General features: G+C 42.8%; 1 protein-coding gene across 1 annotated transcript in view; it reads right to left on the bottom strand.

Moving 5' to 3' along the window:
• Nucleotides 1-14,840, bottom strand: part of tsga10 (testis specific, 10) — a 156,078-nt gene that overhangs the window by 54,438 nt on the left and 86,800 nt on the right. The window contains exons 7-10 of the mRNA XM_070892429.1: nucleotides 12,380-12,495; nucleotides 10,652-10,806; nucleotides 9,533-9,588; nucleotides 148-316 (exon numbers count right to left, since the gene is read on the bottom strand). Coding sequence (XP_070748530.1) covers nucleotides 148-316; nucleotides 9,533-9,588; nucleotides 10,652-10,806; nucleotides 12,380-12,495 — 496 coding nt within the window. The remainder of the gene's footprint in view (nucleotides 1-147; nucleotides 317-9,532; nucleotides 9,589-10,651; nucleotides 10,807-12,379; nucleotides 12,496-14,840) is intronic.

Genomic DNA, 14,840 nt, shown 5'->3' with positions numbered 1-14,840 from the left:
TATGAATGCAATGTAAGCCTTTATTAATTGTTCAGACATCACCTTTTTGGACTTCGATAGGATTATTTGAATATTAGTCAACTAACACCACAAATCGATGAACTACTTTTGCAGATACAATAAAAACACTCAGTTTCTTACTCTTACCTGAGTGTCGTATTTTAGTTTGGACAGCTGCTCATGCAGGTGGTTATTATCACGAACTGCTGTTTCTCTTAATTGGCCTATTTCGGATAGTTCAGAATTGATGGAATCATACTGACGCTGAAGATTGGAAATTTCATTTTCTTTACTGTTGATAGACTCATTCATTTGGCTATGGTGTCAAAACATATACAGGTTAATTCAGTGCCAAATTAGCTAACGCTGCAGTGCATTCACATCATGCGAGATAACTTTGCTCTAGTTTGTGACAACTTCAACATTAGCTGTGTGGTTTGGTGCTCTTGAAATAGCAGCCAAGGACCAGCCACTCCAATCGTACACTCCAATTTTTGTCTGATTTGCGTGACGAAAATTGCCACCGCCTGATCAAAATACTCGGGGTTCTGAAATTCCACTAGTGTCCCGCTGTAACTCCAGCAGGAGACCTGCAGAACCCCTATGGAACTGCAGTCCCTAGCTGTTGATCCGAATACTCCAATTGGGAACATGTATGCGATTCAGTGTATAAAGGAATGTGTGGTGCCAATTAAAAACACTTGGGTAGGCATGATAACATAGGATAGGAAATCACCTTCCTGATTCAATTGTCCTACTGTAATTTTTAAAGACCAATCTCACTTTCATTCACATGAGACAGCTGGAAATGAAAGAATCATCATATGAAGAAAGGCATTATAAACAATAGTAGACAACATCTGGAAAGGATGTGCTCTTATTAGGTTGGGAGAGTTTGTAGTATGTAACATACCAAGTTCAGAATTTCAATGATTTAACCTGTGAAGCATAAAAACATCCACACATCGTAACTATGCCCAAGTGCACCAGACAGCACATAGTTAAAATTGCTTCCATCAACACAAGTATGCTTAGATCCTCACAATGTGCCATTCACAAAGCAAGAGGAAAGCAGTCATGCTTCAGAAGAAGAGCAGCAAGAATCATCTCCACCCATACTTGTATTAAGCAAAAACACTTTTACGGTCACTGTGGAAGATTTAGATAATAACATAACTGAGGAAGCACCAGGTGAAGCAAAGAACACATGTGATTCAACATTAGTAATGGGGCTGGTTGTGAAGAAATCATTTGAATTCCCTAAATTTGCTAAGGATATAGACATAAGAACATAAGAAATAGGAACAGGAGTAGGACATACGGCCCCTCGAGCTTGCTCCGCCTTTCAATAAGATCATGGCTGATCTGATCATGGACTCAGCTCCACTTCCCCGCCCGCTCTCCATATCCATCCCCTTATCGTTTAAGAAACTGTCTATTTCTGTCTTAAATTTATTCAATGTCCCAGCTTCCACAGCACTCTGAAGCATTGAATTCCACAGATTTACAACCCTAAGAGAAGAAATTTCTCCTCATCTCTGTTTTAAATGGGCGGCCCCTTATTCTAAGATCATGCCCTCTAGTTCTAGTCTCCCCCATCAGTGGAAACATCCTCTCTGCATCCACCTTGTTAAGCCCCCTCATAATCTTATACATTTCAATAAGATCACCTCTCATTCTTCTGAATTCCAATGAGTAGTGGCCCAACCTACTCAACCTTTCCGCATAAGTCAACCCCCTCATCTCCAGAATCAACCCAGTGAACCTTCTCTGAACTGCCTCCAAAGCAAGTATATCCTTTTGTAAATATGGAAACCAAAACTGCACGCAGTATTCCAGGTGTGGCCTCACCAATACCCTGTATAGCTGTAGCAAGACTTCCCTGCTTTTATACTCTATCACCTTTGCAATAAAGGCCAATATTCCATTGGCCTTCCTGATCACTTGCAGTATCTGCATACTATCCTTTTGTGTTTCATGCACAAGTAGCCCCCAGGTCCCACTGCACTGCAGCACTTTGCAATCTTTCGCCATTTAAATACTAATTTGCTCTTTGAGTTTTTTCTGCCAAAGTGCATAACCTCACACTTTCCAACATTATACTCCATCTGCTAAATTTTTGCCCATTCACTTAGCCTGTCTTGCTCTTTTGCAGATTTTTTGTGTCCTCACACATTGTTTTTCCTCCCATCCTTGTATGGTCAGCACACTTGGCTACGTTACACTCAGTCCCTTCTTCCAAGTCGTTAATATAGATTGTAAATAGTTGGGGTCCCAGCACTGATCCCTGCGGCACCCCACTCGTGACTGGTTGCCAACCAGAGAATGAACCATTTATCCTGACACTCTGTTTTCTGTTAGTTAGCCAATCCTCCATCCATGCTAATATTACCCCCAACCCCGTTAACTTTTATGTGGCACCTTGTCAAATGCTTTCTGGAAGTCCAAATACACCACATCCACTGGTTCCCCTTTATCCACCCTGTTCGTTACATCCTCAAACAATTCCAGCAAATTTGTCAAACATGACTTCCCCTTCATAAATCCATGCTGACTCTGCCTGACTGAATTTTGCCTTTTCAAATGTCCTCACTGAGCCTGTCATGTACTGCAATAGGACCATGTAAAACCCAACTAGGTCACTTAAGGAAGAGCAAACCATACGGTTGTATCAAACCGCTAGAATGAAAAACAAGAATAAAACCAGGTGGACCACTCGGCTGCAACCTAGATATTAAATCACGACGAAGGCATACCCAGCAGCCAAGTCGATCCTGGAAAGTCCTCCTCACCAACATCTTGAGATTGGTGCCAAAGTTGAGAAAGCTGTCCTTCAGACTAGCCAAATAACATGTTGAACAGCACGGAGGAAACAGAGAGGGTAGAAAGGACACAGAATGTACTCTAGGTGTGTGAATTTAATGACCTGCACCAAAGTGGCTCAATAGTACCACCCAGTGTTCCCTCTAAGGTGCGTAGACACACACTGCTTCAAGGAACCCGCACAGCTAGCTTGCCGGCATTTCAATATAAAAACCGCACTTGCACGGTATTTTGAATGAGCCATGCAGCTCCTTAAAGGAGCCGTGCAAGGCCAAAAAAAATGACAGGGAATATAGGTATCATCACTGACTGAGCTGGTCAAATCCTGAAGGACAGCTACCAGACTGAGCTAGCAGCAGCTGGGAAGGGAACCAACATAAGGGAATAACCTACTTGGCCTTGTTCTCACCCATCTACCGGTCACAAAATGCATCTGCTCATGACAGCGTTGGTAGGAGTGACCATTGTGCAATCCTTGTGAAAACCAAGTCCCATCTTCACACTGAGGGTACTCTCCATCTTATTGCGTGACACTACCACTGTGCTAAGTGGGATAGATGAATAAAAAATCTAGCAGCTTAAAACTGTATGTCCATGAGGCACTGTTGACCAACAGCAGTAGCAGAATTATATTCCACCACATTCTGTAAACTCATGGCCCAAAATATTCCTCACTTCTCAGCCACCATCAAGCCAGATGACCAACTCTCGTTCAATGAAGAGTGTAGAAGAGTATGCCAGGAAGAGCACCAGGTGTTCCTGAAAAGGAGGTGCCAAACTGTTGAAGTTACAATACAGGACTACATGTATGCTAAACAGTGTAAACAGCATGCTAAAGGCAGAGCTAAGCGTTCCCACAACCAATGGATCAGGTCTCAGCTCTGCAGCCCTGCCACATCCAGTCGTGAATGGTGCTGGACTATTAAGCAATGGGAAGAAGAGGCTCCATGATGATCTGAATTCTCAACAATGGCGGAGCCCAACACGCGAGTACAAAAAGCAAGCAAGTGTTTGTAACCACTTTCAGCCAGAAGTTCAGTGTGGCTGATCATTTGGCCTCCTCCTGAGGTCCCCACTATCACAGGCTTCAATTCATTTGATTCACTCCATGTGGCATCAAGAAATGGCTGAGTGCATTGGACACAGCAAATGCCATGGTCACCGACAACATCCCGGCTGTGTTCAGAACTAACTGCACCCGGAGCCAAGCTGTTCCAGTACAGCTACAACACTGGCATCTACCTGACAATATGGAAAATTGCCCAGGTATGGCCTGTCCACAAAATGAAAGACAAATCCAACCCGGCCAATTATCATCCCAGCAGCTTACTCTCAATCACCAGCAAACTGATAGGAGGAATCATCAACATGCTATCAAATTGCACTTACTCACCGATGCTCAGTTTGGGTTTCACCAGGACCACTCAGGCCCAGACCTCATTACAGCCTTGACCCAAACATGGGCACAAGACCCAAATTACAGAGGTGAGGGGTGAGTGACTTGCTATCAAGGCAGCATTCAACCAAATGTGGCACCAAGGAGCCCGAGTAAATCTGAAGTCAGTGAGGGCCAGGGGTGGGGGAAACTCTCCAGTGGCTGGAATCATATCTGACATAAAGGATGATGGTTGTGGTTGTTGGAAGACAATCATCTCAGCTCCAGGACATTGCAACAGGAGTTCCTCAGGGCAGCGTCATCGACCCAACGATCTTCAGCATCAACGAAGCATTCATCAATGGCCTCTTCTACATCATAAGGTCAGCAGAAGTGGTGCTGTTTGCTGATGATTTGCAACTCCTAAGATAATGAAGCAGTCCATACCCGCAAGCAGCAAGACCTGGACAATATTCAGGCTTGGGCTGATAAGTGACAAATGACCACTGCTGAGTCCCCCAACATCAACATCCTGGGTGTCACCATTAACCAGAAACTCAACTGGACCTTCCACATAAATGCCATGGCTACAAGAGGCTGGGTATTTTGCAGCAAGTGGCTCACTTCCTGACTCCCCAAAGCCTCTCCACCACCTACAAGGCACATCAGAAGTGTGATGGAATACTTTCCAAGTGCCTGGATAAGTGCAGCTGCAACAACATTTAGAAGCGAAACAATATCCAGGACAAGGCAAACTGCTTGATCGGCAACTCATCCACTAGCCCAAACATCCACCACCTCCACCACAAAGGTAATGTAGTGCAGAGTGTACTATCTACAGGATGCACTGCAGAAACTCACCAAGGCGTCTTCAGCAGCACCTCCCAAACCGATGACCTACACCACCTAAAAAAACAGGAGCAGCAGGTGCATGGGAACATCATCGCCTCCAGTTTTCCTCCAAGTCACCCACTACCCTGACTGCACATATATTGTTGTTACTTCATAGTCAGTGGGTAAAAATCCTGGAGATCCCTACTTCAGTCACTGGGTAAAAATCCTGGAGATCCCTACATAACAGCACTGTGGGAGCACCTTGACAATGCGGATTGCGGCGTTTCACCCACCACCACCTTCTCAAAAGCAATTAGTATTGTGCAATAAATGCCAACCTTGCCAGTGATGCCCACATCACAATAACGAATAATAATTTAAAAAAAATGTAAAGCAGATATTTACCTCCTTAGACATCAGTTGTTTGAGTAAGATAGGAAACTGCATGAATCAGATTACAGATGCTATCTCCCACATCAGTCACGTCATGGAAGGATCAATGGGAATATGATATGCAGCAGCGACCATAGTTATGCACGCCATACATACTGCACAAACATCTCTCATGAGTGCTTATGTTGCTCCTATAGCTGGCCTTCCACCATCCACCCTCTGTAAACTTCAGCTCATCCAAAACTCTGCTTACCATATCCTATCCTGCACCAAGTCCCATTTGCCCCATCCTCACTGACCTACATTGGCTCCCAGTCTCCCAATGCCTCAAATTTAAAATTCTCATCCTTCGTGAATTCCTTTGTGACTTTGCCCATCCTCATCTCTGTATCTACACTGTACCCTACAACCTCCCCCCCCTCCAAACTCTCCCTTCCTCTGACTCTGGCCACTTGGTGCATCGCCCCACCATGATTTCACCCACCTACGCATTCTTACCTAAACCCCTCTTGCACCTCAATCTCCCTCTCCTCCTTTAAGACCCTCTTTGAAGCCCAGCAATTTGACCCAACATTAGGTCACCTCTATGGCAGGGGGATGGGAACCTATGCAGGGAGACAGAGGGTAATAAAATGGAGTCAGAAGCAAAATATAGAAAGGAGAATAGTAAAAGTGGAGGGCAGAGAAACCCAAGGCAAAAAACAAAAAGGGCCACATTACAGCAAAATTCTAAAGGGGCAAAGTGTGTTACAAAAACAAGCCTGAAGGCTCTGTGCCTCAATGTGAGGAGTGTTCGGAATAAGGTGGATGAATTAACTGCGCAGATAGCAGTTAACGGATACGATGTGATTGGCATCACGGAGACATGGCTCCAGGGGGATCAAGGCTGGGAACTCAACATCCAAGGGTATTCAGCATTTAGGAAGGATAGACAGAAAGGAAAAGGAGGCGGGGTGGCGTTGCTGCTTAAAGATGAAATCAATGCAATTGTAAGGAAGGACATTACCCTGGATGATGTGGAATCGGTATGGGTGGAGCTGCGGAATTCCAAAGGGTAGAAAACGCTAGTGGGAGTTGTGTATAGTCCACCAAATAGTAGTAGTGAGGTTGGGGACAGCATCAAACAAGAAATAAGGGATGTGCGCAATAAAGGTACAGCAGTAATCATGGGCGACTTTAATCTACACATTGATTGGGCTAACCTAACTGGTAGCAATGCGGTGGAGGAGGATTTCCTGGAGTGTATTAGGGATGGTTTTCTAGACCAATATGTCGAGGAACCAACCAGGGAACTGGCCATCCTAGACTGGGTGATGTGTAATGAGAAGGGACTAATTAGCAATCTTGTTGTGCGAGGCCCCTTGGGGAAAAGTGACCATAACATGGTAAAATTCCTTATTAAGATGGAGAGTGGAAAATTTAATTCGGAAACTAGGGTCCTGAACTTAAGGAAAGGTAACTTCGACAGTATGAGGCATGAATTGGCTAGAATAGACTGGCAAATGATACTCAAAGGGTTGACGGTGGATAAGCAATGGCAAACATTTAAAGATCACATGGTTGAACTTCAGCAAATGTACATCCCTGTCTGAAGGTGGCTCAACCGTGGCTAACAAGAGAAATTAAGGATAGTGTTAAACCAATATAAATTAGCTAGAAAAAGCAACAAACCTGAGGACTGGGAGAAATTTAGAATTCAACAGAGGAGGACTAAGGGTTTAATTAAGAGGGTGAAAATAGAGTACGAGAGGAAGCTTGCAGGGAATATAAAAACTGACTGCAAAAGCTTCTATAAATATGTGAAGAGAAAAAGATTGTGAAGACAAATGTAGGTCCCTTGCAGTCAGATTCAGGTGAATTTATAATGGGGAACAAAGAAATGGCAGACTAATTGAACAAATACTTTGCTTCTGTCTTCACGAAGGAAGATACAAATAACAGTGAGTCTAGTGAGAAGGAGAAACTGAAGGATATCCTTATTAGACGGGAAATTGATGGGATTAAAGGTCGATAAATCCCCGGGGCCAGATAGTCTGCATCCCAGAGTGCTCAAGGAAGTGACCCTAGAAATAGTGGATGCATTGGTGATCATTTTCCAACAGTCTATCGACTCTGGATCAGTTCCCATGGACTGGAGGGTAGCTAATGTAACACCACTTTTTTTTAAAAAGGAGGGAGAAAACGGATAATTATAGACCGGTTAGCTTGACATCAGTAGTGGGGAAAATGTTGGAATCGATCATGAAGGATGAAATAGCAGCGCATTTGGAAAGCGGTGACAGGATCGGACCAAGTCATCATGGAGTTATGAAAGGGAAATCATGCTTGACAAATCTTCTGGAATTTTTTGAGGATGTAACTAGCAGAGTGGACAAGGGAGAACCAGTGGATGTGGTGCATTTGGACTTTCAGAAGGCTTTTGACAAGGTCCCGCACAAGAGATTGTTGTGCAAAATCAAAGCACAGGGTATTGGGGGTAATATACTGACGTGGATAGAGAACTCGTTGGCAGACAGGAAGCAGAGTCGGGATAAACGGGTCCTTTTCAAAATGGTAGGCAGTGACTAGTGGAGTGCCGCGGGGCTCAGTGCTGGGACCCCAGCTCTTTACAATATACATTAACAATTTGGATGAAGGAATAGAGTGTAATATCTCCAAGTTTGCAGATGACACTAAACTGGGTGGCAGTGTGAGCTGTGAGGAGGACGCTAAGAGGCTGCAGGGTGACTTGGACGGGTTAGGTGAGTGGGCAAATGCATGGCAGATGCAGTATAATGCGGATAAATGTGAGGTTATCCATTTTGGGGGCAAAAACACGAAGGCAGAATATTATCTGAATGGCGGCAGACTAGGAAAAGGGAAGGTGCAATGAGATCTGGGTGTCATGGTTCATCAGTGATTGAAAGTGGGCACACGGGTACAGCAGGCGGTAAAGGCGGCAAATGGTATGTTGGCCTTTATAGCTAGGGGATTTGAATACAGAAGCAGGGAGTTCTTACTGCAGTTGTACAGGGCCTTAGTGAGGCCTCACCTGGAATATTGTGTTCAGTTTTGGTCTCCTAGTCTAAGGAAGGACGTTCTTGCTATTGAGGGAGTGCAGCAGAGGTTCACCAGACTAATTCCTGGGATGGCAGGACTGACATCTGAAGAAAGACTGGATCGGCTAGGCATATACTCACTGGAATTTAGAAGAATGAGAGGGGATCTCATACAAACATATAAAATTCTGACGGGACTGGACAGGTTAGATGCAGGAAGAATGTTCCCGATGTTGGGCAAGTCCAGAACCAGGGGACATAGTCTTTGGATAAGGGGTAGACCATTTAGGACTGAGATGAGGAGAAACTTCTTCACTCAGAGTTGTTAACCTGTGGAATTCCCTGCCACAGAGAGTTGTTGATGGCAGTTCACTGGATATATTCAAGAGGGAGTTAGATATGGCTCTTACGGTTAAGGGGATCAAGGGGTATGGAGAGAAAGCAGGAAAGGGGTACTGAAGGAATGATCAGCATGATCTTATCGAATGGCGGTGCAGGCTCGAAGGGCCGAATGGCCTACTCCTGCACCTATTTTCTATGTTTCTATGTTTCCTGATATCTCATTCTTTGGATTTTTACCGTACATTTATGTAAAGTGCCTTGGGATTTTTTAAAAATGTTAAATGAGCTATATAAATGCAAGTTATTGTTGACACTGTATAACAACACTTAATGATCTGCACATTAGTGTAGGCAGCACTTCGCAACAAGCTAGTCAACATGAAATTAGTCATGTCCTGTTATTTTCACACAAACAGAATCAGTGGTGTAGTCAAGTGGTCTTCGCCTGATGAGTACATATCCAAAAACAGTGATGGAGTTTCCTCCCAACCCAGGACATTTGGAACTCAAAACAGACTAACTATTATGCACTGCCCAGTATAATGCTAATTCCTTTTTTTAATCTTGCCTCTCTAATTTTGCCTTTTATACTTGGTACTGAAGAAAAACAAGAATGCAACATTAGAGCCAAACATTAAATTCACAGATGCATAATGTCCTCCTGACATAACACATATAACAATTTTCACGAAATGCAGCTTATTACACAAGCCTAAAATGTACTTACTCAACAGTTGCCTCCAATTCGTTTATGTGTAATTGATGATCTGCAATGTTATCTTTCTTTGGAAACAAACAGTAAAGTCAATTAAATCTATAGTGAAGACTTACACATGCTTTCAAACTCAAACATTAAAGGGGCGAAATTCTGCAGAGGTTGTTGTATTCCGCTGCCGTAACTTCAGTGAAAGAGCTGTGGAAACCCTGGAAAAATGGCATAAACAGAATCCTCAGAAAATGGCATTTATGCTGATTTTCTGGGGTTTGCGCAGCTATTCTACCAAAGTTACGCCGCAGGATCGGGACAATCCTGGTAAATAACAAACTCTATTATAACCTAAGGATCTAGTAAATGAGAAACACTCTTTTACTAAAGAAAGAATGCTTCCAGTACATAAGAACGTAAGAAATAGAAATAGGTGTAGGCCATTTGGCCCCTCGAGCCTGCTCCGCCATTTAATAAGATCCTGGCTGATCTGATCATGGACTCAGCTCCATTTCCCTGCCTGCTCCCCATAACCCTTTATTCCCTTATCGCTCAAAAATCTGTCTATCTCTGCCTTAAATATATTCAATGACCCAGCCTCCTCAGCTCTCTGGGGCAGAGAATTCCACAGATTTACAACCCTCCTCATCTCAGTTTTAAATGGGCGGCCCCTTAGTCTGAGACTATGCCCCCTAGTTTTAATTTCCCCTATGAGTGGAAATATGAGTAGAGCTGGTTTCCTCTAATATCAGTTTCAGTTGAAGACCTTGGGGCAGTTATTAGCCAACATGAATTACTTTGGTAGCAAAACACAATAAACACTCAAAACAGTATGTAGATTACCCAGTTTCAATAGGGTCTTCCTCATTCATTGACTGGACTCAGCTCAAGCAAATTGGAGAAATTTAGAAGGATGCAACCTCTTTTAAGATGTTACACCTCACTATAAATGCCAAAAGGAACCAAAAAAGAGACCCGATCTAGTTTATAGACCGTGCATGGAATAAATTTATGATTCTATTGTCACTTCTTTAAAAGCTGCACCAATTGCTCAAATGCTGCCAAAAACCTTAGAAACTATAGAAGTATAGTCACATTGGCATATGGGTACCATTTTGTGGCTCTTTGAAAATGTCTTACTTTCTGGTGAAGACTTTCTTCTAGGGAAGCAATTGTCTCAGTCTTTTCATCCACAAGCTCTTGCAAACTGTTCTTTTGTTTATCAAGTTCATAGACATTGGATCGAGTTGAGCTAACTTCCTCTTGAAGTGAAGCAACTTGTCTACTCAGATCATCTATTGGGTATAAGATTTTGAATCTCATTATTTTATTAATCAGAATAATTTAAAATTGAATTCTAACAATTATCAGATATTATACAAAGATGGCTGTGGGCACTGTTGCAACTAGTCTTTATATAACATTCCTATTATAAATATGTTGTATATGGTACACACTTCTCGTATCACAAATTTGAGCTGCATTTTGTTATACATTTAAAATGGAAAACCTCTAGGAATGGCAGCATTTATAATGGGAAAACCCTCCATCAAGATGGCAATAGTTTCCCAGCACGATTTGTTGATGAACCAATTGAATCACTCAAGATGCTTTTTGAAAAAAAATTAAGTTTGTTATTTTTTCTTAGTAACTGAAATTTCTAATGTTCAATATAGGATTTTAACCAGAATTTTAAAAATCAGAAATGACCTATTCTGCAATCATAGGCAGTCCTTCAAAATCGAGGGAAGACTTGCTTTCACTCTAAAAGTGAGTTCTTAGGAGACTGAACAGTCCAATACAGGAATTACAGTGTGGGACAGTCGTTGAAAGAAAGGGTGGGCGGGGAGTCCTTCCGTTGCCTGCGTTTGCTTTCTGCATGCTCTCGGTGACGAGACTCGAGATGCTCAGCGCCTTCCCGGATGCTCTTCCTCTACTTAGGGTGGTCTTTGGCCAATGATTCCCAGGTGTTGGTGGGGATGTTGCATTTTATCAAAGAGGTTTTGAGGGTGTCCTTGAAATGTTTCCTCTGCCCACCTGAGGCTCGCCTGCCATGTAGGAATTCTGAGTAGAGCGCTTGCCTTGGGAGTCTTGCGTCAGGCATGCGAACAATGTGGCCCGCCCAACGGAGCTGGTCGAGTGTGGTCAGTGCTTCGATGCTGGGGATGTTGGCCTGATCGAGAACACTAACATAACATAATTACATTTCCCTAATGATTTTTTGTGTTATTTAATGCCTTAACATTTTACTTCATACGATTTGAGCCTTTTTTTAAATTTTCTGTCCATTACTTTAGAAGCAGAAAACTTCTGTAACTATATTACACTGAGTAAAATCTATTCAGAAAAAGCAGAGGATTCAATGAATTTGATCCATATAGACCAGTAAAGTCCCAAGGTTTGATCCCCTGTCTGTGCTGTTAACTGATCTCAACCAGGACTATAACAAGCATGTGCCTCTAGATTAGGAAGGGAGAGAAATGTCCTAATCACCAGTTATCAACCACCAATTAAATGTGCACATTGAGACATCAGGCTGGTCTGTGATATTCCTCCAAAGCTGAATAGCCCAATGACTCTCCATGTCAAGGCTCATGTGGGTATAATGATCACTTGGTCAAGGTAATGGAAAAGCACAAGTGTCTATGGAAATGTAACCTAGCAGGAGGGTGTCACAGACTGTGGCACCATCTACTAGATTGGGTTACACAGTGATGGCCTGATGGTCTTTCCTTACATTTTTTGTATCTTCATACATGATAAATAAAAATAATCTTTTGGGAAAATGTGAGAAATTGTGTTATCTCAAATGTCATACATTCACTGATTTTGTTTTGCATTAAAAATTAAGGGAACAGTTGGTATTACCAATCTTTTCACTCTGGCGAACATTTTTATCCTGCGCAAGTTGTAGATCAGTGGTTTTTAATGCGAGACGTCTCTGGGTTTCAGCAAGACTGTCTTCTGCCTGGTCCATTAATAATCTGCAATAATAAATATTACAATTATATTGTTGGTGATGTTGAAGGCATTAGGGCAGTGCTGGTTTATTAACATACAAATACTTGAGAATTTTCAAAACAAATTAGATTGTACTCCTTTTTAAACAAATCACATTAGAATTCCCATATAAGAGCAGTTAACAGCATGATTTTATTTGGCATGATCAAATCTCCCAATTCTAATAATAGAAATGTATTAATTGTCCAAATATGTTCTATTCGACAACATGATTTCTGTGTATAGGTCCGGATTTTGCGGTCTGAGAGTACTCTGAGAGTACGCCACCATACCTCCTTTGACATCCACTGCAAGTTTGGGATTTCCACATGCGCTTGAGCACGTGAGAAATCCAGAACTTACAGTCTGTCAACGTACATGTTGACAGGCTATCCATGCGGGCCATGAAAAAGCAGTTGCTGGCACAGAGCCTGTTTGCATCAAATCAGCCTCGTGTGCAAAGTCAAAGCGCATGGTATTGGGGGTAATGTACTGACGTGGATAGAGAACTGGTTGGCAGACAGGAAGCAGAGAGTCGGGATAAACGGGTCCTTTTCAGAATGGCAGGCAGTGACTAGTGGAGTGCCGCAGGGCTCAGTGCTGGGACCCCAGCTCTTTACAATATACATCAACGATTTGGATGAAGGAATTGAGTGTAATATCTCCAAATTTGCAGATGACACTAAACTGGGTGGCAGTGTGAGCTGTGAGGGGGACGCTAAGAGGCTGCAGGGTGACTTGGACGGGTTAGGTGAGTGGGCAAATGCATGGCAGATGCAGTATAATGTGGATAAATGTGAGGTTATCCATTTTGGGGGCAAAAACACGAAGGCAGAATATTATCTGAATAGCGACAGATTAGGAAAAGGGGAGGTGCAATGAGACCTGGGTGTCATGGTTCATCAGTCATTGAAGGTTGGCATGCAGGTACAACAGGCGGTGAAGAAGGCAAATGGTATGTTGGCCTTCATAGCTAGGGGATTTGAGTATCGGAGCAGGGAGGTCTTACTGCAGTTGTACAAGGCCTTAGTGAGGCCTCACCTGGAATATTGTGTTCAGTTTTGGTCTCCTAATCTGAGGAAGGACATTCTTACTATTGAGGGAGTGCAGTGAAGGTTCACCAGACTAATTCCAGGGATGGCTGGACTGTCATATGAGGAGAGACTGGATCAACTGGGCCTTTATTCACTGGAGTTTAGAAGAATGAGAGGGGATCTCAGAAACGTACAAGATTCTCTGACGGGACTGGACAGGTTAGATGCGGGAAGAATGTTCCCGATGTTGGGGAGGTCCAGAACCAGGGGACATTGTCTTAGGATAAGGGGTAGACCATTTAGGACTGAGATGAGGAGAAACTTCTTCACTCAGAGTCGTTAACCTATGGAATTCCCTGCCGCAGAGATTTGTTGATGGCAGTTCATTGGATATATTCAAGAGGGAGTTAGATATGGCCCTTATGGCTAAGTGGATCAAGGGGTATGGAAAGAAAGCAGGAAAGGGGTACTGAGGGAATGATCAGCCATGATCTTATTGAATGTCGGTGCAGGTTCGAAGGGCAGAATGGCCTACTTCTGCACCTATTTTCTATGTTTCTAAGGTGATTTTTCAGGCATTATATTATTGAAACATTTACATATTGAAAATTATACACATACACTATCAAATGAGTTTTTGCAAATTTGGCCCAGATTATAGTTTTAATGATGTTGAAAATTATCAAAAAATTAAATTTTTAGTGAGGTTGGTGGAATGAAGCTAATTACGATTTAAATTCCTATTCTGTAAATTGTAATTCAATCAGATTTCGGGATTTCTTTACATCTCATTACAGGATTCCCATTGGAAATGAATAAAATCGAATTCTGCTTTGTGATTGGAGGACCAGGCCCATGTGATCCTCGGTACGCTTCTGCACCGCCTGCATCCCTGGGATCCATGGGCCATTATGCTGCCCTCCTCCTCGCATCCTCAGACCTCAAGTTTTTGCAGCCTTGCTACCATCAGGTAGGTGCATAATTCTTTTGCAGGTCGGAGGCATACTCCGGAGGTACGCCTCCGACCGCAGTTTTCGGCTCGTTATTTCCAATGTAAAACATACTAAAAAGCAAACATTAAATAAGCCAAGTGGGAATGCTACCCGATTGGATACAGGTTTTTAAATTTAAAAATTGGGGCAACATATATTACAACATCCAATCCCAAGGAAACAGATGTAATCAAACTGCTCATAGGTGTACTTTAAAAGCCAGCAATGATCTCCATTTAGCACAATAACATTTGCACTGATATTTTTACCTTGCATAGATCAAAGGCATAGATAATTCACTGA

This window comes from Pristiophorus japonicus, chromosome 10 (genome assembly GCF_044704955.1).
Source record: "Pristiophorus japonicus isolate sPriJap1 chromosome 10, sPriJap1.hap1, whole genome shotgun sequence".
NCBI classification, from domain to species: Eukaryota; Metazoa; Chordata; class Chondrichthyes; family Pristiophoridae; genus Pristiophorus; species Pristiophorus japonicus.
This window is presented reverse-complemented; position numbering and strand designations above follow the sequence as displayed.